Source organism: Populus alba, chromosome 1 (assembly GCF_005239225.2).
Source record: "Populus alba chromosome 1, ASM523922v2, whole genome shotgun sequence".
Lineage (NCBI taxonomy): Eukaryota > Viridiplantae > Streptophyta > Magnoliopsida > Malpighiales > Salicaceae > Populus > Populus alba.
The window spans coordinates 35,262,614-35,290,381 of NC_133284.1; the positions used below are offsets into that span (position 1 = coordinate 35,262,614).

The 27,768-nt window shown below is 31.3% G+C and overlaps 2 protein-coding genes across 2 annotated transcripts; one reads left to right on the plus strand and one right to left on the minus strand.

Annotated features, from left to right (window-relative positions):
* Positions 1 to 10,510: 10,510 nt before the first annotated feature.
* On the plus strand, positions 10,511 to 12,496 carry LOC118055252 (large ribosomal subunit protein uL13w). Its single transcript, XM_035067090.2, has 4 exons — positions 10,511 to 10,870; positions 11,492 to 11,608; positions 11,702 to 11,789; positions 12,182 to 12,496. The coding sequence occupies exons 1-4, from the start codon at positions 10,599 to 10,601 to the stop codon at positions 12,323 to 12,325; spliced, it is 621 nt and encodes a 206-aa protein (XP_034922981.1). The 5' UTR covers positions 10,511 to 10,598; the 3' UTR covers positions 12,326 to 12,496.
* A 6,777-nt stretch (positions 12,497 to 19,273) lies between these two features.
* LOC118055251 (protein arginine methyltransferase NDUFAF7 homolog, mitochondrial) lies at positions 19,274 to 26,818 on the minus strand. Its single transcript, XM_035067088.1, has 13 exons — positions 26,581 to 26,818; positions 26,375 to 26,486; positions 25,488 to 25,570; positions 25,035 to 25,100; positions 24,308 to 24,408; positions 24,035 to 24,153; positions 23,518 to 23,558; positions 22,769 to 22,857; positions 22,217 to 22,379; positions 21,992 to 22,108; positions 21,781 to 21,825; positions 20,397 to 20,525; positions 19,274 to 19,977 (listed from the first exon to the last, which is right to left on the minus strand). Exons 1-13 carry the CDS (start codon positions 26,677 to 26,679, stop codon positions 19,843 to 19,845), a joined length of 1,299 nt encoding a protein of 432 aa, XP_034922979.1. The 5' UTR covers positions 26,680 to 26,818; the 3' UTR covers positions 19,274 to 19,842.
* Positions 26,819 to 27,768: the final 950 nt, after the last annotated feature.

Here is a 27,768-nt window from a genome sequence, read left to right on the forward strand (position 1 = left end):
TAATTTCTAAATACCTAATCCACCTCCTATTAATATTTTAAAACCTAAATATAAGCTAAATAATCCTATTTATACTAGGTAGAATATCCTAAACAATGCTGGAAAAATAATAAAATATTTCTAAATAAAACAAGAAAAAGAATCGTAAATCATTTAGGAAACTAATAAAATTTCTGCATAGTAGCTTCTGGACCTTATCATAAAGCCTTTCAAATATCCGATTGTCCTGAAATTCTAACATAATATAGAATAAGACCTCTAAAAACTTCTGGTAAAACTTTATCCCAATATAACAGTACGATTAAAAATTATGTTTATGAATTAGAGTAAACCTATGAATTCAGAAAAATAAGTCCAAAACCATCTTTAATGCCAAAATTAATTAGTCTGTCATTTAGATCAGGTCCCTCTTGCATATAGATTAGATTGACTAAAGTTTGATAATTACTTATTGAAGATATACCCACCTTTAAATTCATCTTGGTCTAAATACTCTGAATAAGCTCATTAAATGCATCTTCAAGCTTCTTTACCTTTGATCTTATAATTGGCATAACTGGAAGTTTTAATAAGTTATTTGGTATAGTTTGGATCACACTATCCCCTCTCTTCTCAAAACGATTTGACCGCGAACTATCACCTACATCAAACAAAAAGATATTAAAAACATTAAAAGTAGCACTAACGTCATACTCACCTGGTAGATCTACTTTATAGGCATTATCATTAACCTTCTTTCGCCGTTTATTAATTTTGAATGCATATTGTTCATTTGTTTTTTTTTTTTTTATATATATTTATCATTTCACATTATCATGGAAAGCCTTTACTACTTATGTTTTTTTTTTAATTTCCATCAAGACTGACTCTTTTATCAATAGATAAAGGAAATGAATCCAAAGGAGTCAAAGGATTAAAGCTATATACAATTTCAAAAGGAGAATAATTAATAGTAAAATAAACACTCCTATTATATGCAAATTTAATAAATGGCAGACAATCTTTCTAATTCCTTTGAATGATAATTCCTAATAATATAGTTTACGTCTTATAAACTATTTCAGTTTGACTATCTATATATGGATGATAAGTGATAAAAAATAACAATGTTTTTCCTAGTCTCCCCTCACAAAACCTTTAAAAGTAGCTAAGAAATTTAATAGCATGGTCATATATAATGCTCTTAGGTACCCTATGTAGCTGAATTATTTCTCTAAAGAATAAATCAGCTATGTTAGTTGCGTCATCAATTTTATGACAAGATATGAATTGTTTCATCTTAGAAAACCTATCTATAATTACAAAAATATAACCTTACCTTTTTTTTAGTTAGGCAAACCTAATACAAAATCCATTTATATATCAACCCAAGGTTCCTTAGGCACATGTACAGGTAAAACTTTAAACTTAGCTTGTCTATATGTTGTACATCTAACATAAATTCTTTGCATATATCTTTTCATCTTAGACCAATAAAAGTACTCATATAAAATATCTAAAGTCTTAGCAACCTTGAAGTGTCTTATTAATCCATTCTCATGAGTTTTATGAATTAACAATTCATGCATGAAATAATTAGGTACACACAATCTCTTTTCTTTAATAAATACCAAAGAAATACAATCTTTACCATTAAAAATCACATATTTTTAGACTAACATATAAACATTCTTTTCGCAAAACAGCTAATACATTTCTTAAATGTTCAACATGCTCCTCTAAATTCTTGTTATAAATCAAAATATCTTTTAAAAAAACCATAATAAACTTAACTATAAAATTATACAAAACATGGTTTATTAATATCATAAAAGTACAAGGTGCATTATTAAGTTCAAAAGACATAACTAACAATTTATATAAACCATATTTAGATTTAAAGGTAGTTTTTCATTCATTGCTCTCTTTCATTCTTATTTGATGGTATTCATTTTTCAAATCTATCTTAGAAAATATACATGACTCATGCAATTCACCTAACATATCATCAAATCTAGGAAATGTATGTCTATACTTTACTGTAAAATTACTGATGATACAACAATCAATATACACCCTCCAAGTCTAATTATTTTTGGGTATTCACAACACTAGAATTGCACATGAACTCATGTTTTCTCTTATGCACCCTTTTGACATCAGCTCCTCTACTTAATTTAAAGTTTATTTATCTCATTAGGATTAATTCTACAAGTTGGTTGATTAGGTACATATGCTCTAGGTACAACATTAATTTGGTGCTTAATTCACTTAGTAGGTGGTAACCCATTGGGGATTTTATCAGGAAATATATCTTTAAAATCTTGTAATAAATAAACACAAACAATATGAATATAATAATCAAAGTCATTAATGTTAAAATATGTTTTCTTATACACAAGTAAAATCATGTGCATATCATAAAAATAAGCATTATTTATCTCACCCCTCTTTGTATAAAAACTAACATGTTTCTTAAATTTTTTCACACTCTTCTTTTCTCACCCTTCCTTTTTCTCTTTTCTTTTCTCCTATTTTTTTAAGCTGGATCCCCACTAATTCTTATTTTATTTGAATCTAACCTTTTTCTCTTTTGACTTACTTTATTTTCACTCTTCATCACATTCTTATATGGTTTGATCTTTTTCTTTAGCTTCACTTTCGCCTTTCAATTTTAATTGGTCTTCGTACACTTGTCTTAGGGATAATGGTATAAGTATAAATGTCTTTTCACCATTCTCTAGAGATTATATGTTCTTACACCTATCATGATTTGTTTTTGTATCAAATTGCAAAGATCTCCCTAATTATAAATGAGTAACATATATAGGCACACATTACACAAAATCGTATCCTTATATTTTCAATCAGAAAAAGAAACCAAAACCTGCTTAGTAACTCTTACTTCTTCATAATCATTCAACCATTAAAGTCTATAAAGCTTTTCATGTTTAATAATGTTCAGATTTAATTTTCTAACAAGTGTAGTACTAGCAATATTAGCACAACTCCCATCATTAATAATTATCCTACATACCTTATTATTTATATGGCATCTAGTATGAAATATGTTTTTCTTTTATTGCTTTGCATATCCTCCTTCTTAATCTGAACATTAAGTAATCTATTAATTACCAAAGCCTTTTCATCAACTAGATATTTAACATTACTATAGTCCTCAAGTGGTGGCATCTCATCCTCCTCAGATTTGTCACTTTTATATTCAATCTTACCATGCCTTCTCATAACTATAATCCTTTTGTTTGGACATTGTGAATCTAGATGTCCACTTTCCAAACATATAAAACACTTAATATCATAATTATGATTAAATGGGATTTTAACTTTACCTTTTTTGTTTTAATGGTTGAATATTTCCTCCAAGCCTTAGATGATTCAACTTTGTGCCCATAATATTCAACGTTGATGTGAAAGCCCTTTATCTCTTATAATTCGGCCAATAAGCTAAAAATAAACTTGAATTACCTTATTGAAATATATTGCCCTTTCTCTTTGACAATCTCTTTATCTTGGTAGCTATATGAACCATATTTTCAATCTTAATATAATGTCATAAATTAACCATGTTATTTATATCTTTATTCAATCCATCCCAGAACCTTGCCATTGTAGCTTCTCTATCCTCCATAAAATTAGCTCTAATCTTGACAATCTTCATTTTCTTGTGATAAACTCCATACTCCTAGAACCCTAAGACAAACTTTGCCATCTTTAATATAGTTTTTTTTATATATATATAATAATGATCAAGAACAAACCTTTTTCTCATGACTACTTTTATCTCATTCTTAATATCTATGGGTCTCTTTTCATTACTCATTTTTTCTAAGACAAGTTGATACCATTAAGTAATAGCATAGTCAATAAACTCAATAATAATAAGTTTTACTTTCTTTATCTTAGAGCAATAGTGATAATAAAAAATTAACTCCACTTTTTTCCCACTCTAAATAAGCTTCTGGATCGTTTTTGGTTTGAAAAGCCATAATTTTCATCTTAATATTACTTAAATCTCTATCCAAACCATCTTTAAATCCATCATCCCTATCTACCCTCCTATGATTGAATTGCTTAAATGGCTAAACTCCTATAGGAATTTACTTCTATCGGCCAAAACCTACCATCTTGATTGTCATCAAGATCTTTGACCTTCTCATTTGTATTTTTGGCTATAGAGTTTTTTCAAATATGAATTTGCTTGTCTTGTAGACCTTCTTCCTTTTAAACCTCTATGGTTTGGCCCATCTCAAAGACTATCCCACTTTGGTTCTCAAACCAGCCACCCCACTCATTACTTTTATAAACTTTATATTTGTCAACTCCATTTATTGTTGTATGGACAAATGACCATATTCAAGATTATTCTATCTTTTGATGGTGATGATCCACTTTTAGTTGACATCATTAAGAATTATAAATTAAGTTAGTAGCATATATATATATATATATATATATATATATATATATATATATATATATATATATCCTCACACACTCAACTCACATGTTTACATTAAATAGATGGCACTACTCTCGTTTTTCGCATAGATTTTTGGTCTTTTGCTCTAATATTCTCACCTTTGCTTTTTATCACTCAATTCTCAAGATTTTTTATATATATATCCTCACACACTCAACTCACATGTTTACATTAAATAGATGGCACTACTCTCGTTTTTCGCATAGATTTTTGGTCTTTTGCTCTAATATTCTCACCTTTGCTTTTTATCACTTAATTCTCAAGATTTTAGTTCTCTAAGGAACTAGTTTACAACAAATCAAAGATTAATATCTTAATGGTATAATCAAATAATGTAAAGACTTAATAAGTAATAAAGACTAAAAACTATGAATACTAAAATAGAAATTCGTGTGAAATGCTAATGATATGAAGGCATGAAAACAAGACCATAAAAATTAAGAAACCAATGGGATAAGATTTAAACGACTCAAAATAACAAAAGCACTTTCAATTATATATATATGGTGGTCTAAACTAAAAAATAATAATGATGCAATAACTACCCTTTTATGTTGTAAATTTCAAGAAACTCAACCAAATAAACCTAAAATATCCAAATTCAAGATTTATCTATAAGAAACCCCAAGACTCAAGATTCTATTTTATTTTATTTAAAGCAAGTGGCTGAACTCTATGGTTCTTTAAATCAAAATTTTCCACGCACCCTAATAATTTTTTTTCTTACGATTTTCTTTGCTTTTTTTTTTATAAGACTTTAATTAATCAAGATCACAAATAATTTCTTTTTAACTTGATGTCGCAACTAGTTTTTAAAGAAGATAAATAACTCGATAACAATGAAGTATATGAAAAAACTTAAAGATAAAAGGGATACAACCTGATTTAGAGTCTTGTATTGATACTAACTAATATAAATCTCATGGATATAAAGATCTAGAAACCTACAGTCAAATCAACTCTTTCTAAGAAAGCTAAAATCAAGCTTGAAATTTAGCTTGACACAATGATAACCTATATCGAGACACTAAGACTATAGAAATCGAACCCTTGCCTAATGCCTATAAAGAGACGTGAATGAAAAGTATAAAGTACAATATAAAGCTTGGTTAATTCTTAAATAAGTCAGGGGAGTTACTTGAGAAACTAAAAGTTAGAGTAAACTCTTACACACAAGTTTTGTTTTTGAATAAACAATCTACTTCTTATTAATTTTTTAAAATAAAATATAAGATAAGTAACCCTATTTATACTAGGTAAAACTTCCTAAATAATGCTGAGAAAATAATAAAAAAGTTCTAAATACAATAAGAAAAAGAATCCTAAATCAACTAGGAAATTAATATAATTCGTGTATAGTAGCTTCTAGACCCTGTAGCAAGGGCTTCTAGACCCTGTAGCAAGGCCTTCTTGATGTCCAATTGCTCTAAAGTTTAACCTTATATAGAACAAGACATTTGAAAACTACTAGTAAAATTTCAACTCGATCCAACAGTCGGATCAAAACTTATGCTTGTTATAGTAAAATTGTATATTAGAAAAGAATTAAGCCCAAAACCACCTCTAATGTCAAAATTAATTAGCCCACCATTACAAAATAATTAAGCCCATGTTGTAGATGGATGATGGCCCTCTTGCACATAAATTAGATTGACTAAGGGTTGATCATCAATTGTTGAAGATATAACCTATTTAAAATTCATCTTAACCCAAATACTCTAAATAAACCTATTAAATGCGTATTTGAGTTTTGCCATTAATCTTGTAAATGACCCGATTGAAACTTCTAATAAATCCTTTGGTGTAGTTTGAGTTGCATCAATATTGAAACTTATAGAAAGCAATTTCACACTATAAAAGTCCACCTTGTCATTAGAAATGTTTTGAAACAAATCCTAATGAAATGATCACCCTAAAATAAATTTAAACATTTTGGCCTTTTCAAGTGCTAAAATCCATTTTGTTCTTAGAAATGTTCTCACGTCTCAGTGTTTGATTTTTTTATTCTTGTGAATTTGAACTTAGGAGTTTCAAGATAAAAGGTTCATACTATTAAAAAAAAATAATTGAAAAAAAATACTTTATTTGCTTATATCCCACAATTTAGTAGTAATTTGAAAGTTATCCACTATTGATGCTTTTTTATTATTATTATTATTTTGTTTAGAACAAGCCTAAAATCCCAAATTCATAGCCCAAAACCACAATTTATGTACTTTTTTTTCATCTTTTTTTTTCTTTGGTTTGGTGAATAAACAAACTTGTTTCAATGCTATGATTGTGAATTTTAATATGAAAAGGTGGTGAGTCAATGTATAATGTATTAGCTCAACCTTTTTTAAAATTATTAAATGGTCTTCCTAAGATCTAGTTACGAAAAGATTTAGATTTGATATACAAACTCAACTTCAATAAAATAACCTTTGAATTTTGATGAAATTTAATTTAATCTCTAACCTTTTGAGATTGATCCTTCAAACTATCATGTTAAAGTAAGGCATTACTTTCATTAGACTTTTTTTTTTTTTTTTTGAAAAAGTAACAAACAAGTGTGTTATTTTCCGAGAAAATGTTTTTTTTTTAATCTTTAATAAAGATGGTGCATTGATTTAACTTGATAGTTTGAGGGATTAAAATTAGAAAATTAAAAGGAAAAATATTAAATTGAATTTGACCAATAATTTAGATTATCTTACTACTTTGAGAAAAGATTTAATAGGCCTCGTAACAAAATCAAATGCAAGTATCATTGGATTAAAAAAATACCCACAAAAAGCTATTTTTTGAAAACAAACTAGCTATTTTACTCGCATTACATCGTGAGTCAAACATATATATATATATAACATCATTTAAAAGAGGTTATATTAACCAAATAAAAGAGAGAAGTATCATTTTAAATATAAATAAGAAAAAAAATAGAAAAATTTAAAAAAAAGGTCAGGTGCGACTTGGCTTTTATTTTTTTTTATTGCAGGATGACATATTGTCCACCCAAATTATTTTTTTTTATAAAAATTAAATAAGAAAAAAATAGAAAAAATCATTTATTTAAAAAATAGAAAAAAATATAATTTATAAAAAATTAAAAAGGTCAAGTGCGTCTGGGCTTTTATTTTTTTTATTGCAGGATGACATATTGTCCGCCCAAATTTTTTTTGAAAAACATGTTGAGGTAGACAATGCATTGTCTAATTTTTCCTAGATTCAACAGCTAGAAAATTAAGGATGAAGGATTTTTTTTTACCCTAAAATATATTTTTCAATCTATTTTTTGACTTAAAAAACCTAGAAAACACATTAAGAACCTTAATAAACCTTTTTGTGGCTTCAAAATACCCAAAACACCACCCCAAATCCTAAAATGAAAAAACCACTTGAGCTCAAATTTGATTTTTTAAGGCACTTTCAAGATAAAAACAAGTACCTAATATGAACTTTTCTTATTAAATAAAACCATTTGACTCAAAGATCAACCATGTTGGTGGATGGAATAGGCATCAACGACATTTTCTCTCTCTATAATTAGAATCCGGTGATTGCTCTCTCTTTTCTCAAACTTGGGACAAAAAAATAACAAAAATAAACTTTTGAATCGAAATTGAATTGATAGAATATTGAGGGATCAATTATGTATTTTTTTAAAGTGTAAGTACTAAATTAAACTTTTGTGTGAACTTTGAAACCATTACCCATTTGTGACACATTTTCTGCTTTGATCCTCTATCTTTCAATTTTACTCTTATTCAATAAATTTGATTCAATTTCCTTTTAACTTCGCTAAAAAATGATGTAATTAACCTAAAAAAAGTTTGAGGACTAAATTAAAACAAAGCCAAATCTTGAACTGTAGTTCCACGGTAAAATGTAAAAGGGTGAATAATGGTGTGCGCATAGTGATATGGTCATGACTTTTAGGCTTTTAATAACTACATCATTGACTCGCACTACACTGTGGATCGAGTCAAATTTTTCTTCAAAATGTTGAGTGCTAAGAAATTCAACCTTCTAGAGTGGATAGAGTGTGAACCAAAGCTGGTGGAAGATGAAGTGGGAGATTTTAAGGTTGATTCAAGTCTACTTTCTGGGTTAATTGGGGTTGTGTTTCAACTAGGTTTTGGTCAAATTTTTCTTGAATAGAAAAAAATGTTTTGATGTTCCTAATTTTTTTCCAAGTGGAAAGATAAATAAATCATGTGGAGATTGACTCGATGTGACTCAGTTGACTTTGAGTGACTAAAAACAACCCGGATGACCTGTAAAAATATAATTTGAATAAAAAAAATTTCAAAATAATTTTTTTTTTAATATTAAGATAACAATATATTGGATTAACTTGGATCAATATGTCAAATCCACGACCCAAGTTATGAGACTATGTTAACTCAATAGAAAGCAAATCAAAACAAAGTATGCATCCTAATTCTCAATCAACCCAATATTGAATGATGAAATTTAAAAAAAAATCAATTAAAAAAAGGATCTAAAAAAGTTACCCGAGTTAACCTGTCAAACCCGTAACCTGAGTCATAAAACCAAGATAACCCTATAAAAAACAAATTAAAACAAATTATGAAGTTCAATTCTCAATTAGTTCAATGTTGAAGGATGAGATTAAAAATAAAAATAAATTAAAAAATGATATAAAAAACAAAATGAGTCAAACCACCAAACTCGTGACTTGGGTTATAAGACCGAGATAATCTCATAAAAAAAAACAACTTTATTTAATCTAGGATAACTTGTCAAATCCATGAATTTGATAATGAAATTGAGATAACCACATAAAGAGAAAATCAAAACAAATTATAAAGCTTAGTTCTCAAACAAATTTGCCATACCCAATGTTAAACGATGAAATTTGTAAATATTTTAATTTAAAAAATGCTATAAAAAATGAGCAAAGTCAACTTGAGTTAACTTGTTAAACACTATTCCTGAGTCATGAGGCTTAGATAACCTAATTAGAAGCAAACCAAAATAAATCATAAGGCCTGTTTTTCAATTAAACACAATATTAAATGATGAAATTAAAAGAAAAAAAGTCAATAAAAAAGAAAAACAACAAGTCAACTAGATTAACTCGTTAAACTTGCGACCCAGGTCATGAGATAAGAATAACCCAATAAAAAACATATTTAATCTTGAATAACTCGTGACCAAGATAACATCTTAGAAGAAATTTAAAAAATGACCCGATTTAATTAGGGTTAAAATGCCAAAAACCTATAACTCCGATAATTTGATCAAGATATCTCTCTCTCTCTCTCTCTCTCTCTATATATATATATATATATATATATATATATATATAAATAGATTATGAAATATAATTCTCAATTGACCTATTGATAAAATTGAAAAGAAAGAAAAAACTCGATTAAAAAAAAACACAAAAAACAACTTGAGTCAACTCGGGTTACATGTTAAGTATCATTTCTGAGTTATGAAACCAAAATAACTTAATAGAAAGTAAACAAAAAAAATCATGAATTTTAATTTTCAATCAACCTAATATTAAATGATAAATTTTTTTTAAAAAGTTAATTAAAAAAATAGAAAGAAAACTCGAGTTAATCGGGTTAACTGGTTAAGCATTATTCCTGAGTTATAAGACTGAAATAATCTAATAGATAGCAAATAAAAAAATTATGAAGTCTAATTCTTAATTAACTTAATATTAAATGATAAAATTAAGAAAAGAAAAATCTGAATCAATCGAGTTAACTTGTTAAACCCACAATACATGAGAATAACGTAATCTAATAAAAAGAATATAATATTAAAGGATAATATAATAAAAGGCATTCGATTGAAAAAAATCAGGGAACAAAAATAACAAATTACTATTTCAAAGTAACAATGTTCCACGAGGGGAGCACTATATAGTTTTTGGTTAATTTTCCATAACATCAATCATAATGGTCTGGCTAAATATACAGAGCCCAACCCCAAAATACGAAACCTTAAAAGCCCAACTCTCTAAAGTCCATAAAAGAAACCACCCCATATAAAACCCTCTCAAACCTACAAACACAAAAACCCTAAAAGCCCTCTCTTTTCTCTCCCTCACACGAGCCGCTCAGCCAGAGAAAGCAGAGAGACACACACAGCCACAATGGTGTCTGGGTCAGGGATCTGTGCAAAAAGAGTTGTTGTTGATGCAAGGCATCATATGCTAGGCAGGCTTGCATCAATACTTGCTAAAGAGCTACTAAATGGGCAGAAAGTTGTTGTTGTTAGGTGTGAAGAGATTTGTATCTCTGGTGGTTTAGTAAGGCAGAAAATGAAGTACCTGAGGTTCTTGAGGAAACGCATGAACACCAAGCCTTCTCATGGTCCTATTCACTTCAGGGCTCCTTCTAAGATTCTCTGGCGTACCATTAGAGGGTTAGTTTTTTATTTATTAAAGTTGAGTTTTGTTGAGAAAGTTTGGTTTTTTTTTGGTTTAGTTAGTTATAGAAGGTGATATTTGGATTGTTAGAGGATAACCCATGTTGTGATTTGTGAGATGTTAGCATCTTTATAGATGTATAATTAAAGTTTAAACATTGCTGATCCTTATTTTGCTAAGCACGGAAAATTAAGCTATAACAGGTGAGGATCCTGAAGCCATAAAGATTTACTGTATATTAGAGTTTATTATTGAAGTTACTCTTTGCTGCTTAAGGTTTTTTTTTTTATTATTGAGAACAAACAGGTGATTTAGTTGTGAATGGATAATAGTTTGGATGTGCTTTTGAGGAATAAGAACTTTTAAGTTGATTACCGTAGATAAAGTGTCTAGTTTTTGCGAATGAATTTTAGTGTTTGAAATGATGTTTGTGCCGTTGAGGTGTCTATATAGGGGAAGTGTCCCATCTTCTGGAATTAGATGATTGTTGATAGTTGTTTTTATGTTTTTGTTTTATTCGTATTTGCATCTTGCAATGTTTTTGGTAGTCCAAGTTACAACTTTAGTGTCTCCATGTTTTGGTTTTATCTATGATCTAAAATGTATTTGGTTTGAAGGATGATTCCTCACAAGACCAAGCGTGGAGAGGCTGCTCTTGCTCGTTTGAAGGTTTTTGAGGGTGTTCCTCCTCCATATGATAAGACAAAGAGGATGGTGATCCCTGATGCTCTCAAGTGAGTTTTCTTAGAAGGATCTTATGTGAGAACTATGTTTTTTGTGGTTCATGTAACTGGATGCTTATTCTTTCTATGTTTTGGATGAATCAGGGTTTTGAGGCTCCAGCCTGGACACAAGTACTGCTTGTTAGGACAGCTTTCATCTGAGGTTGGATGGAACCACTATGATACCATCAAGGTAAGAATTGGCTACCTAATTCCTTCCTCTTTCATTTTTGCTGCCCTCTTACCATATTCTCCCATAGTTGGATGCTAGCTATTTAAATATTTCATCAAACTGTAATTAGGTTAACAATTAGAATCCCTTCCCTGTTTTCTTTGTACTTTAAATTGTACAGTGCAGTGATGGCTGTTATTGTCATATGCTGGACAATGATCGCAATTTGCCACTAATGGTGTTTCTATCTGCGATATTTGATGTAGTCTTCCATTTAGTTATTAACTTCTAAGGATGCCAGCTATTGTACAATGTATTGCATGATTTTACTGGCAATAATTTGCCTTTGTCAATAAACACTGGTCATCGAGTTTTTTGTGAGGCACCTTTTTCTGACCTGTTCTTCCCTGCAGGAGCTTGAGACGAAGAGAAAGGAAAGAGCCCAGTTGATCTATGAGAGAAAGAAGCAGTTGGCAAAACTGAGGGTTAAGGCTGAGAAGACTGCAGAGGAGAAGCTTGGTCCCCAGCTAGACATCATTGCTCCACTCAAATATTGATTGGAGAGAAGGTTGCTAGTGAATGAGAAACTCTGAGAATATTGTTTTTGCATCCCAGACTGTTTTCTTTTTTGTCAATTTCTGTTCGAGTGAATTAACTTTATCAACAGTTTTATTTGAACATGGTTTGGCATTTCAGTTTAGATATATAATATTCTGAACCTTCCTTTATCCCCCTTGGTGTTTTGCATATCCTGAAAAATATATGGACCATTTTGCTCTTGGATGTTTAATGGGTTTGACTGGGAAAACAAGAAATAATTAAGAGCAGGAATTCAGGATCATAAAGGAGTTAAGTTCCAATGCTCCCCTAACAAGATGCCCAGGAAAATGTTTCTAGTGGAACATTGAAGGGGGATTGCCATGAAAACTCAAATGGAGCTCCGTATCCAGGGTCCTTGCTTGTAACTCCCATTGACACGGGCCAGTCTTGATCAGGAGCAATGCTATCTGTACTGAATCAAAATTTTCTTACTATTTCATGGGGCAATTACTCTTCTTTCTTAGCCAATCATTGGATATTTATAGGATTTAGAAGTCGGCCAGTTGTTGATTGACTCCTTTGTTAGTAACGTTTATTATGCCAATCAGGGAAAATCCATGATCTTGCTAAATGATTATCCCTCAAACAAGAGATCAAGCATCGTTTATTTGCGGATATCAAAACTTCACAAGGAATTCTTTACTGCTATAGTGCACGTCAGCTGGTCCCTTTCATTTTAGGGCTGGGTTTTTGGGGGCCCGGAAATGCCACCCCCATCTTTTTCACTATTCCTGTACATTTCCATTTATTGATTCTAATTCCATAAACACACTTACGGCTTTTCCCTTTTCCCCTCCAAAATCTTTAAAACTTCGATATATTTTAAGACCAGCCAAGAATGTATAAAACAACTTTATTTTTTATACACTTTGTTTTCTCATGGTATACCTTTCACTTCGACAACATAGAAGTAGTACGTTTTAACCAAGTTCCATGTCTCTAAATCACAGGCCACTTAAGTTAATATTGTTGTTTTTGATCAGTTCGTATCCTGTCATTATTTGTAGGATTGCTCTATACAAGCACTTGGAGGGTTTATTCCAGAACAAGGAAGAACGAATCCAAATGATGCAAATGGGTTTCTGTTCAAGGGATGCAATGTGTTGGGGAATTCTTCAGTTTACTTGGGAAGGCCATGCGCAAGCTTCTAAGCTCACAAATCATATCTATCTAGCAAGCTTGGTTCCTGTAAACTAAACAAATATGCCTTAATTATGTTGTTAGGGATGGAAATGTGTTTAATTAGTGGCTTCTATGTTTACATAATTTGCAGGAACCATATAACATTTGCCGAGTATGGCAACATCGGTCCAGGAGCTGACTTCAAAAAGGGTTAGCTGGGCAAAGAAGCTGAGCATTCAGAGCTTGGAAGAAGTAACCAGCAAGTCTTTCATTAACGCCGATAACTAGATGGAAGAACAACCTATTTAGATGCAAGCAGCTATCTTGTTTCATATATCCTTTGAAGTAGTTTCTTAGAGAACCGCCCGGCTTAGTAGTATCAGGGTGCAGGTGATGCAGTTGCAGGCAGAAGCACAAACAAAGAACAATAGCAAAACAAAGGCAAAGAATTGCAGAAAAGAATTCTAAATTCAGAGTTTTATTCTCTAAAAATAAAGTCTAATGTAGTCTAGCTTTTTATGAGGTTTATAACTCCTTTAAACGGGTTAGAAAAAACCAACTCTACTAGTTAATAAAATCATTGATTCTAAAACATGAAGAAAAATAATAGAAATTTTGAAAATAACACATGAAATCCAGAAAACTAATACAATTGACTAAAACATTATCTTCCTAACCTAATTTGACAAAATTAAAAGTCTAATAAAACTAGGTCTCAAGAATCTCCTGAAAAAATTAGAGCCTAATCCAATGATCACATAAAAAATTACAGCTTTTTTTAGCCAGTATATCTGACATGACCATATCTTCTCTTAGAGCATCTCCAACAGGAGAGTTAAATGAAGAGCCAAATGTAAAAAATTGTACTTTTAGCTTTTGCTTCTGCATTTCTTCACTCCAACGCTTCAAGCAAATAGATAGCTATTTTAGCTATTTGTTATGTAAAGAGCCATTTCTATATTTCCCTGTATAAATGGCAAAAGCAAATGACTGTTGGCCAACGACTATTTTTATAACCGTTGGTCAACAGTTTATTTTTTTCTCTTAAAAGTAGGAGGAAGGAACTTGTAGATTTTAAAATTTTGTATTGTGCCTCACCCTTCTCTCAAATTTAGAAAAACAAGAATCAATTATTCTCTGGTTAATTAATAACATCGGTTGTGTTAATTAGCTGAAATTAAAAGGTATGCTTGTTTAAAAGCTTTTTCTATTTTGTCTTTTATATCTCTTGATTTTTTAGATCTTTTGTTGTTAATTTGATATTTGTGATGATTTTTATTTCTTTGTTATTTTATATTTTTGATATTGTTTAAAGAAGATAATTTTTATTTATGTTGTTATCTTTGATAAAATTGAGAGGAATTAATAATGGTAGTTGATATTGATAAAAATATAAAGTGACATTTAAAATTTATTTTTGATTGTATTTTAATTTGAGATCAATTATATTTTGTCTTGTTGAAAATGCAATTAAACCAATATATCAATTCTCTTTTAGTTTCAAAAAATGGTCAAATTGTTATGTTAGAACAAGTAGGAGGCAATGCTTATTATTAATTCACATGTATGGAAACAAAAAAATTTCTAGACATTAAATGTGAGCTTCTTTTACACTCTCTTATAAGGTTTTAACTTGAGTTTTTTTTTTTTTTTTTTAATGTAGATGGATTCAAATTTTCCAAGCTCTTTTACTAACTTTCTTATTAGTGAGTTAAAAGATATTCTTTTTCAACCAAATGATTCTAATCAATTAATTGATGACTTAACATACTCGAATTTAAATGTCCATTCAGCAAAAAAATCACAAAGAAGTAAAAATTTCTTACCAGAGAAAGATTGTTTACTTGTCTCTACATGGCTAAATACAAGCAAGGATCTAATTACAAGAGTTGAACAACAAACAAAACAATTTTGGGCTCGAGTGCATGCTTACTTTGTAGAGAATGGAGGAAACTTGATTAATCATTCCCAAATAAGCATCTCAAGTTGTTGGCAAGAAATAAATAGAGAAGTCGGTAAATTTATTGGATTTGTTACTTAAATTAAAAATCATCAACAAAGTGGAATGACCGAAGAATCAAGGGTAATTTTAATATTTATTTTTATATTAAATTGTTTAACACATATTTTAACATTATTTAATTTCTCTAATTTTTTACCAGATTAATGATGCTCGACAAATGCATGCTTCTTGCATTAGTAAACAATTTCAACTAGAACATTGTTGGGTTATCTTAAGAAAAGAACTCAAATGTCAATTTGAGCGTGCAAGTCAACATCAAAGGTCAAACAAAAAACAAAAATGTCATGTCAATGCAAGTTCGGCTTCATCATCTCCATCTACCCCTGATTTTGTTAGTTTAGAAGAAAGTGAACTGTTGATTTATCAAAATAGACCAATTGGTCAGAAGGCTGCAAAGGAACGACTTAAACGTAAACAAGGAAAAGATAAAGTTGGGGAGGTAACTTTAACAAATCTCTTACAACAATTCAGGGATGCTCTAGTAGAAAATGAGGATCAAAAGAAATAAAACAGAAAAATTATATTAGAACAACAAGCTTTGATAACTCAACAAAGTCAAGAGAAACAAGAATTGGACAGAATTAAGAAAGAAGAACAAATTATGAAAATGAATATTTCTAATTTGAATCCAATTCCTGCAGCTTATTTTCAAAATAGAAAGTTAGAAATTATGCAAAAGAGAGGTTTTAATTTTTAATTAACTAGATTGATTAATTGTTTAATGTAATGTATTTTTAATTAAATATGTATAAATTTTTTGGTTATTTGGAATATATTGTTATAAAAATGGTATCAATTCATAATATTTTTTTGAAGTTCTTCTACACTTAACAACAATAAGTATGATTAATTAACTTAAAAGATAACAACCATAATGAAAAAAAAAAAACATAAAAAACTTGAAACTTATGATGACATAAGAAGTTCAAATCTAATGATTCTACTTACCATATTGTTCCCACAAATGTTCAACCAAATCTTCTTGTAGTTGAAAGCTAGTTGCTCTATCCCTGATTCAATTATGAGTTTGAAGAAAATCATGTAATTCTGGTATTTCACCATGTGACACTGATATAAAGGAATTGACTTCACGTTCATGGTCAAATCCAAAGTTCATTGCTCATTCATCCTCAATAATCATATTATGCATTATTATGCAAGCTTTCACAATATTTGCAAGTGTTTCTTCATCCCAGTATCGAACAGGTCCACGTACAATTGCAAAACGAGATTGGAGCACCCCAAATGCCCGCTTCACATCCTTTCTTGCAGACTCTTGCTTACTTGCAAAATATTCTCTCTTTGCTCCTAATGGCCTTGAGATTGTCTTAACAAAGGTTGACCAATTAGGATAAATCACATCTGCTAAATAGTATCCTATTGTATATTCATGCCCATTAATTGTATAATTGACAGGAGTAGTTCGACATTCAGCAAGTGCAGCGAAGATAGGTGATCAATCAAGAACATTAATATCATTTAATGATCCAGGTGTTCCAAAAAAGCCATGCCATATCCAAAGATCTTGTGAAGCCACTACCTCTAGAATTATAGTTGGTTCATGACAATGACCAGTATACATGTCATGCCATGTAATTGGGCATTTCTCTCATTTCCAATGCATACAATCAATGCTCCCTAACATCCCTAGAAATCCATGTTGCTCTCCAATTGATGATAATCGACAAATATTGGCCTCGTTTGTTGCCCTTATATACCAATCATCAAAAACTTCTACGATTGCTTTGACGAAAGCTCTAAGACTTTCTATTGTAATGGTTTCTCCAATTCGAAGATATTCATCAGTAAGATCTGCAGGAATACCATATGTAAATATTCTGTGAGCTGCAATTACCTTTTAAAGGCAAGATAAACCAAGAACACCAAGAGTATTTGTCCCTTGTTTGAAATATGGATTATGAGATTCCATTGCATTTGCGATCCGAAGAAAAAGACGACGACTCATTATAAATCTTCTTCGAAATTGACTTTCAGTGAACTTAGGATTTTCAGCAAAATAATCATTATATAATCTTAACTTACTTTTCTTTCTATTACGATTGACAATATTGTGGCAAAAAATAGAGCCACGATACTTTGTTCTCTGCCCTTGATTATTTGATTCTTCTTCAGCAACCACAGTGGTAGCAACTTGAAAAGCGAACACAGGAGTGTCATTATCAAAATCAAAAGCATCATAAAAATTAAAATTAGAATGATTCATGATGAATTTTAATAAAATATAATAAAGATTGGAGAGAAGAAAATGATGAGAAAAAATGTTAAGATATATGAGAATATTTATAGATGGATTATTTTTTCAAATTTTAAAATCTTAGAATATTGGCGGTTCATTTTTGCCCATTTGAAATTTTAAAATTTCAAATGTTGGCGATTATTTTTTCAAAGCTTGAATTTAAAAAAAAAAATTGAAAATCAAATTTTAAAATGTTGGTGATTTTTTTCAAAGTTTGAATTTGAATTTACTTTTAAAAAATTAAATTTTTAACAGTAACATATAAAATTAAAAATATTCATATAAATAAATTTTAAATTATATCTTTTAACTTTCATATTACTTTATTAATTTTAAATTACTTTTATAAATTACTCATTAATTATATAATTAATAACATTATAATTATATTATATATAAAATATCTAAATTAGTTATTTAATTATATTAATAACATCATGATTTAACATGAAATATATTAAAATATAATTGGCTTTTCTAAATAGCTTTTTACCATTGGAATGCACATAATAAAAAAAAAATATTTACACTATTCAAAAAACCATTTTATCCATTTAGCTTTTTAATATAGCATTTTCCATTGGAGATGCTTTTAGGTCTAACCCTATCTCACTAATCCATAAAAATATTTGTTAGGTCATCTAAATAGTTTATTGATAATTCCAAAAACAAAAGGGTGAAACTCAATCTCTAACAAATAAAATATTTAAGGATAAAAATTAAAAAATAATAATTATTAAAAAAAGGTCAAAAAGACTCGTTCCGAGCTCACCCGGGTCAAGGTACAAAATATGACCCAATCATGCTACCAAGGTGATCACATTTAAAATATAAATGAATAAAATCATGAAATTCAACCATCAAATAACTCAATGTTGAAAGATAAAAATAAAAAAAATAAGTCAACCCAGGTTAACCCGTAAACCTCGCGATCATGGACACGTGATTGAGATAACTCAATAGAAAAGAAAGGAAAGAAAAATACAAAAATCAATTTTCAATAAATCAAATATTAAATGATGAAATTGAAATAAATTAATTTAAAAAAATATTAAAAAAAAAGTCAATCTATGTTAATATTTGAAACCGATGACTCTAGTTATGAACCTGAAACTAATCATAACAATAGAAAAAAACTATTTGCTTCTCTTCTTTCTTGTATTTCTATTATGCATAATATTTGTTTCTTCCAACAGAGCAATGAACAATTAGGTTGGTGTGATTGAATGGAAAGTGTTTGTGCTCTGAACAAAGAAAAAGGTTGGTGGGCAAAGGCCCTGGTAGCATGGTAAGGTTCTAAGCAAGAATATAAAGCATGATTCTGTCAATCAGGTTGAGGATATATCTTGATACAAGGAAAGCAAGCCTTGGTCTTTGCTTGCTGCACACTGCGACTGGACATTCTGGTCTGAGCATACAAGCCCCCACAAATTCTAACATGCAGATTGATTCACCAAGCAAAGAGAAATCATGCCAGAAACTCTAATGTAGTTATTCTTGTAATGGAGATAACAACTATAATGTATGGTCATTTATTGGGCAAAAAAAGGTATGAAATTTGGGATAACAGGAGATAAAATTTAAATTCAAATTACCGGCCATCGGAGCTTCTGCTGTTTTGGCTCCAATTAGCAAACCTCCCTTTCTCAGCTTCAGCACATGTAATCACCGTGGAGTTTCCTCCTTGGAGAATAGACATCCCAGAACAATTGTTTGACTGTATTTAGTTTTAAATGGCTCTACACAATTCCACTACATATGACTGCATAACAAGGCAAAAAGTGCTTGCAGTCCCCAGTTGCACCATGGAGTTTCCTCCCTGGAGAAATAGACATCCCAGAACAATTGTTTGAATGTATTGAGTTTTAAATGGCTCTGCAAAATTCAAACACGTGACTGCATAACAAGGCAAAAGGTGCTTCACATAGATCATCACTATGTAAATGGCCTCCAAATCTCTTGGTTTATAGACCTCATTTCTCTTCAGATGATGCAATCAAGACTGTACAAGTTCCTCGTCAACCTGATGCATCCTTATAAATCATCTTTTGGAAATTCGAATTGCAGACTGCCTATTTTATGTTATGAGTTGGGACACTAAGATAAAATTTGGTATTCTTGAAATCATCCAGAAGTGGGTTGTATCCATCCTTAGTTCTCGTCTTGGAGGGCAAACCAAACTCTTCCATGAATGCTGATGTATCGAGCTACACAAGATATAATAAACTTCAGCTAGACATGAAAAGAAAAGGTGTATGACATCTATTCTGTTCTCTAGTGCAGTTAGCATACCACATCGCTTTAAACAGTTTTATCATCATTCAGGTCAGAAAAAATCTCATTGTCATCCATTTTTACCTCTTCCTATGCATCTTGTAAACTAATGGGCTATTAACATATCATTGAATCCAATTAGGCACATGGACATACCAACATAGAGGTAACCGTTGAATTTGTTTAATTTTAATCTTAAAACATAATGCAGTAAGGCACTTCCTTAATATTGATAGCTAGCTTTGCAAGGTAGTATACAGTTTATAGTTGATCACTTTAATGATCCTTCTTTTAAACAAGAATATTATGTCTCTGCAAATAGACAGCACTACTCCTAAAAGAATAGACTTACCACTAGAGTTCGCCTCTTCTTTCCTTGCTTGGTTGAGTTATCCCCATGCGGTTTCATCCACCCAGAGCAGTAATGGTCCATTCGTTCCAAAAGCCAAAAGTCCGTGGGAAAAAAAATATCAGCATCACCCTACAACACCTTGAATTTCTCAGAGTTCAACTAAAGCACCATTGGAATTTGGAAAACAAGAATGACCTCGGAAAGAGCAAATATGTCCATTGATTCAATGCCTTTATGTTGAACAGTAACTGTGAATGTGCTCGGTGTTCATAAAAAATGCAAGAGCTCAGTACATCATATTAGTTAAGTATTACACCCCAAGAGTTATTGCCACCTGGACACCTACAAAACTCACTGATTTGTAGCACTTTCAATTGCAATTTATCAAAGGTTTCTCCTCTATTCTCCTCTTTCTATTTGTTTACTTAATGACATTGTTTTCTGGTGACATTAAAGCTAAATCCTAGTCACTAAACCCAGTATACCCTCACTTGGGCTGAAGCGCATAGGCCAAAGACTAACGAGGCCACAAGGAACATTACCGTGAAAATAAATAAATAAAGTAGTTGCAAATTTTATGCTGAGGCTTAGAAAGGAATAAATAAATAAAACAGTTTCAAATTTTATGCTGATGCTCTCCCTTCAGAGGTTTCAACTGTATAGGATAAGCTTGACACCTTTGGTTGCATTGCGATGAAAGTTGGGACAAGAAGGGGGACAGGACCCTCAACAATTGGTTTCAAAATTTAAAAGATGATGAAGCAACAATTATGATGATTGAGGATAGGGAATTAACCAAGGAAGAATGAATTTCACTTTTTCCCTGAGACAACTCAATCAAAGTAGTGGTATGCGACATGACTTGGATTTGACTTTGTAACTCATCAAATAGAAAGGACGTCCCTCCAAGCCATACATATGGCTTCCATTGAATACAGCTTTCCACAGTAATCTATATGTATCTATGAGCTGAGAGGGGCTAGTGTTTTTACAAGAAATTTCTAGCCAACCTTCCTGCATTTTAAGGAATCTAGCAAGGCAAACATAGCATCCGCAAGTAGTATGAAAATTAGCCCTTTTCTAGGAATCCATTGAGTTAATTGGATTTCCAAGTCCTGTAGTAAGGAAACCTTTGGTTTGTGGTGATCTATATTTAGAACTGTGTTGTCAACTGTATCTTAGAGCACAAGAGATCCACAAAGCCATAGCAAAATTATTTGTTAACTGTAAATTCATTGGCTGTCCCATGGACCAGGACTAGCAAGTTTATGATTGACTATTCATTGGTTGTGCAGTGACTACGAAAATTCCAGCACTCTACATGAGATCATGCAAGGCATTTCCTATACACATGAAACAAGACAAAATGTGAGGGGAAGAGCACCTTTGCATCCAGATAACTGTTGTAATCTAAGCTGCGGCCATCTTTCTGCAAATCAAGATGTGAACAGGATAAATCATCTCTATGACCATGCATAAATGGCCCCTCCAATTCCAAAACCAACATCAGACCCTTTCACATTCCATGCATTGACGTTATACCATAAAGTTACAATATAAAAAGAAGTTACTGTGTTATATGAGAAAGAACATACCTTGGTTGAAACTAAAGGAGCCCTTTCACCAGGTATACTCACATCAGGTAGGTAACTAAAGTCTGAAGCAATTAAGGACATCCTTGGTAATACCTCATGTAACACCTCTAGCAGTTTCTGCATGTTCAAACAAATATCATTGTCGGAAGTAAATTTCATATAGCAGAAAGCTTCTTTTTCTTATCTAAATCATGGACATGGAAGGTAGAGTAATTGATTCCTTACCAAGCAACCAGTTGGGAGCCAACATCTTCGAGGTTTTGGGAAGACCTTGGACCAAACACTTTTTGCTATTGACACGGACTGATTTTTGTCCAGTTCCACGATCTCAACACAACGCTTAATTAATGGGTCTTCTAGTGGCTTGTACAGCTCAAAGAGCGATTCCCTGCTTATGCAGAAAACACAAGCAAGCAAGGATCAGATGCAATTTGTCCCACAGCTGACAAATATAAAAGAAGTTCTTCTGTAGTTGTTATGAAGCTTTTAACATTCTAAGCCTCCCACAATTATATTTCTTAGAATTAACCAACCTAGTGGATTTTAATGCAAGATTCTCATCAAGCCCCTGAAATTTGCCCCAAGTAAGGTGCATGAACCAACTATATAGCTAATTAACCCTTTCCTCTCCTTTCAAATTACGAGTTATTTATACCATCCCAAGTATATCAATAGAGAATCAAAATTAACTACTAAAGAGATTTGCACGATACTAGAAACAGTGAATGCAATGTGAAGGGAGGAATTTTGGGATACCAATCACACACTGCTGCTTACTTATCATGTTGCTTCTCAACCCATACTTCTTTCCATGGGAAAACCTGATTTTCTGAATAGACAAGATCATGTGGAAGATTATCGAGAACCTGCAAGAAATAATGTATAGATTTTTTTTTTGGGACAAAAGATGACAATAAGAAACCCATGGATAAGAGTATTTATCAAAAGGTGCAGAGACTCATCGACCAACAACTTTTCATCTTTGTTAGCATGATTTGCAATCAGCATCAAGATTTTGGTAAGAAGCTGAAGAAAAGGAAAGAGAACAATATTTTGCTACCTATATCATATTGGTTAAGAAGAAGTTGTAAGGAAGACCAAAGCTATAGATTAAGAGTATAATAACTAATCTTTGTATACATCTTACATACTTCATTAGATTTTTTATATTCTTAGTAATCAGAAAAATGCTATGAGCAGCTACCTGCTCTTGTATTTAAATGGTTTGATATGCAACCTCATGCTTAAAAGAACAGGCATGTGAGTCGAGCTGATCAGCAACAGAGACTTTTCAAGTCAATATGCTCCTCATGACATTGCTTCAATTCTTTATCACAGTCCCATGCTCTAACATGGATCAATTTGGTCAAAACATGCAATCTTAACCATCAAAATATGTAGGTAGGAAGTAGAAAACACTAGCAGAATGTCATGCATCTCTAAATAATTGATTTTGGGGAATAACTTGCACCACTGGCTTAATAGCAACAACTTGTCACCCAAAGAACAACTTAAGATAGAAATACCTCCAGCATGATCACCCAACATGGTTGTTGCTTGACATCCCCTGTTAGAAAGACAAACTAAAATCAGTGTCTCAGCCAGAGACAGCGATATGCAGGAAAAACAAATAGCAAAATGATTTATAGTTGAAAGGAGTCAGAGATCAGTGTTGACAGTAGGATGTTTGATTGACTCAGGAATGAACAGCTGAGCAGAAAGGAGGAGAATAATTTTGTTTTTTTGAGAATGGGAAAAGGAAAATTTTTAAACAGTCCTCAGAGTTACCATGTTCCATACATTTTCTTGATAAAATCATTCAATTTTGAGTGAATCATAGTGTTCACCTCAACCCCTCAAAAATTATGGACAGTGTGGTGCGTGTCCAAGTCTCACTAAAGATTACCAAGGGAAGAGGGTTACTGGAGAAGGGCTGGACCCATCCAGTGGATTTAAAGTATAGATCTACAGTCCATATTCTGATCCCACAGTGGGAATAATCAAGAAATAATAAATACGTTAAAAAAATTCAAGGAATCATACCCCATCCACTCCTGTCAGCAGCATCACGACATTCTACTCTAAACTTTGACAAGTGACTGCGAACTTCTCCTACAGTTTCTTTTTGTATTTCAGCCAGAGAGGGACTGATTTCCACTGAGCTGCACCAAATGAAATGTAACTTAGAACAAGATATCCACAATCCCCTGAAAGCTAGTAAATAAGATAGATATCACAGGCATGCATAAACTTGAAGTTAAAATATAAGGATTTTACTCGTTCCATGATAGACAAAGGGATGGTAAACCCACATACGTGTAAGTCATGTTGTTGTATATTCTGGCTGGTGCATTCAACATTATGTAGTCTAGAATGCCCTTTGCACAAATTCCTGATCCACCACCAATTTCATATATCTGAGTGCACATTATAAAACAGCAGGATCAAATTTCAGAAAATATGTTTGTCATGCAGAACTCAAGGCATCAATGTAAACCAGAAATTAGATAACAATTGGATCTCTGTGATCATTGCCAGATCAAATTCATAAATACAAAATCTGACATGAGAGCAATAATTCATATGAATAGAAAAAAGTCTCAGCATAGGCAATGTCCAACATATCAGTTTTCTGTAACCAGAAGCTAAAGAATAAAGAAAGTTCAGGTAAATCTATTGAACCTAACACTATGTTTGGATGGAGGGAAGGGAAGGGAAGGGAATGGTTAGGTATGCTTTCAGCATAACTGTGTGTTGTATAATTGCAACCTGAGATCTTTCTCTCAAGACCATTAAGTTTATAGGAGAAAAATATGGGCCTCCATGTTCCATCTACATACAGATTACTTCAGATGCAGTGATCAATTCATGATAGAAAATCAGTTAGACCGAGCAACCCATGCCTTTAATCTTTCTCTTCAAATACTGGACAATGATATAAATCAGAATGCTTTAAAAAATTAAATTACAGAAGACAATTATTAAAACCCAGAATAAATAAATAAATGAACTGTCTGCAATTTGAGAGGGATATGGAGCTTACTTGTAGTGGAACAGAAAGTTGTGATGTACGCATTATGGCTTCAGCAATTCCATGGGCATACCAAGGCTAGAAGGAAGGAGAGGTTCAGAACATGAGAAGACAAGAAAGTCATTAGACAAAAGAAATTTATTTCCATTTTTTTCAAGTAAGATTTACTATAACCATTATGATGAATCTTCAAATTAAAAGGCTAGTGAAAACAGATACTCAAGATCTAGAATTAAAGGGTGGATGATGAAAGAAAAGAAAACAAGAAAATAGATATGAAGAGACATTATTTAATCCTTCATAAACTCTATCTAATAACAATAATTCCAAATGAGAAAGTAATAGCGGATTCTTGTCAATTATGAGAATGAAATGAGGATGAAAAAACCGCTTGAACCTTGATTTTCTTGATTGAAAAAATTCAGAATTTCTCATTTTGCAGTGAGGGGTGTGGAGGGAGATTACCTTAAAAAGCTCTACTGGAGTAAACCATGAGATGTCACTCCGCTTGTAAATTTTATCCAAGTGGTTCATATAAGCTTTTCTTCCTGTAACATGTAAACAAAGATGCTCAAAAACAAATTTTAGAAAAATTACTCCAAAAGAACTAGTGACAGTCTGAAATTTCTACTCACTGCCGTATTAAAGCCAAGTATAAATTTCAGTCTGTAAAAGTACGATAGTCCAGGGTACTCAAAACAAATTCAGACTATGAATAATCAATGCTAAAGTCTGAAAATCAAAAGCACTAACTTACTCAAACAAAAAAATTTGACTTGTGTCAAAGTCACGAAAACACATGACTGGTGCATCATGAAGCACATACCCAGCATACCATTACAGCTCCGAAAGTAACAAGGCCAATAACTCAATAAGCTTTATGCATCATGCTTTTAAATTCTAATTTTTCATTGGGTGATACTTCTTTTCACCAATTCATCTATGAAAAATGATCTTTGGCTCTCTTAACAAATCCAATTTATAGAAATTTTACTCCTATCATCTTTTGCATGAGCCAAAATTTCTTGCCAATAGATTCATTTTTTGCTTTGCAGTGCAGCTAATCTACACCCAACAAGCTACTTCTCCCAAGCATTTATCACGACACGACCTCCTGCACATGCATTGTCTAAGAAACATAACCGAGACTTTAGTTTGTTCATTAATTTATTGTTTCAGCAGAATTTATGCATTGCCACAAATAAGGAGCCAGACCCAGTTTTTTTAATTAAAAAAAAAAAAACCTTCATTGCAAAATTGTTATCATCGGAAAAAAAGATTTAAAATTTTTCATGAATCCCATATCAGAAATCACAACAAATAAGATTTCAATCGCAAATCATCAACAATACCTTCAAGTTGATTAAACTTAATGCTTCTCTCAAGAACTCCAACGGACCTTGATCTTTGAGAGAAGTACCCATGTTTTGGATCATATAGTGCAGAGTGTATAAAATCTCTCACCTATCCAAAAGAAACAAAAATACGATCACTAGAAAAACCTCATCAAAGAACAAAACAATAAAAATGACAAAATGAAAGGGAAAAAAGGACTTACAAGGACTGGTTTTTCACCAACAATGTTAGTGGAGAAGTGGGATTTGTGTGAATGAAAGAAAGAGGATAACTTTTTGGTTGTTGGAGAGCGAGTGAACATGGTAAAGTATCAGGTTGATGATAGCAGGTGATAGGTTACTGTGTTGAAGTTTCTGTCTCGTCTCAGGTGAGATGAGGGTTTTGCAGAGCATTCCTTAAACCCCTATTGAATGGATTTTTTTTACAAGTCTGCAAATTGATAATTTATATGGGCAATGACAAGTTATAACTTATAAGGCTTGGGTCATACAGATTCATGGGTTAACCTGGCTCTATTAATTCTTATTTAATTTTTGTCTAAAACAAAATTAATACTTTTTTAGATAAAAAAAAAATAAAATTAAACAATATTATTTTGAACAAAAACTAAAAAAAAGTCTTTGATAAGATAACTCGTATTACAGCTAGTCCGAGTTAATGGGTGGAGCTAATTTGGATAACTCTACTACAAGGTGAGTTTAGTAATTTTTTTTAATGAATTTTCTACCAAATATGTTTTAAGCTTAAGTTAAAAATTTGATAAGAAATAGTTTTGGATTATAACTAAAAACTAGAGATTTTTTTTTTAAAAAAAGTAAAAGATAATGAACCACTTGGTAATCTTATACAACTTATATTTTTAGATCTCTTAACTAACAATTTAAACCGTGAAATTACATCATCACTCGGTAATCTCACACATCTCATCCATTTAGATCTCTCAAATAACAATTTAAACGGTCAGATCTCATCATCACTTGGTAATCTCACACAGCTAATTTATTTAAATCTCTCAGATAACTATTTGAGTGGTCAGATTCCATCATCACTTGGAAACCTTTTGCAGCTTATTTTATTTCATCTCTTTTCAAATAAATTTATAGATCAAGTTTTAGATTCTTTGAGTAGCCTAGTTCACCTTTCAGCTTTAGATTTATCTAATAATCAACTAAGAAACTCTATCCATTCTCAATTAAATACTCTTTTAAATCTACAATTTTTATATTTATATGATAACTTGTTCAATGAAACAATACCATCTTTTTTGTTTGCTCTTTCTTCTTTACACTATCTTGACCTTCATAACAATAATTTCATAAGAAATATAAGTGAACTCCAAGACAATTCATTGGTATACCTTGATTTAAGCTTAGGTGCTGTTAGTTTTTTT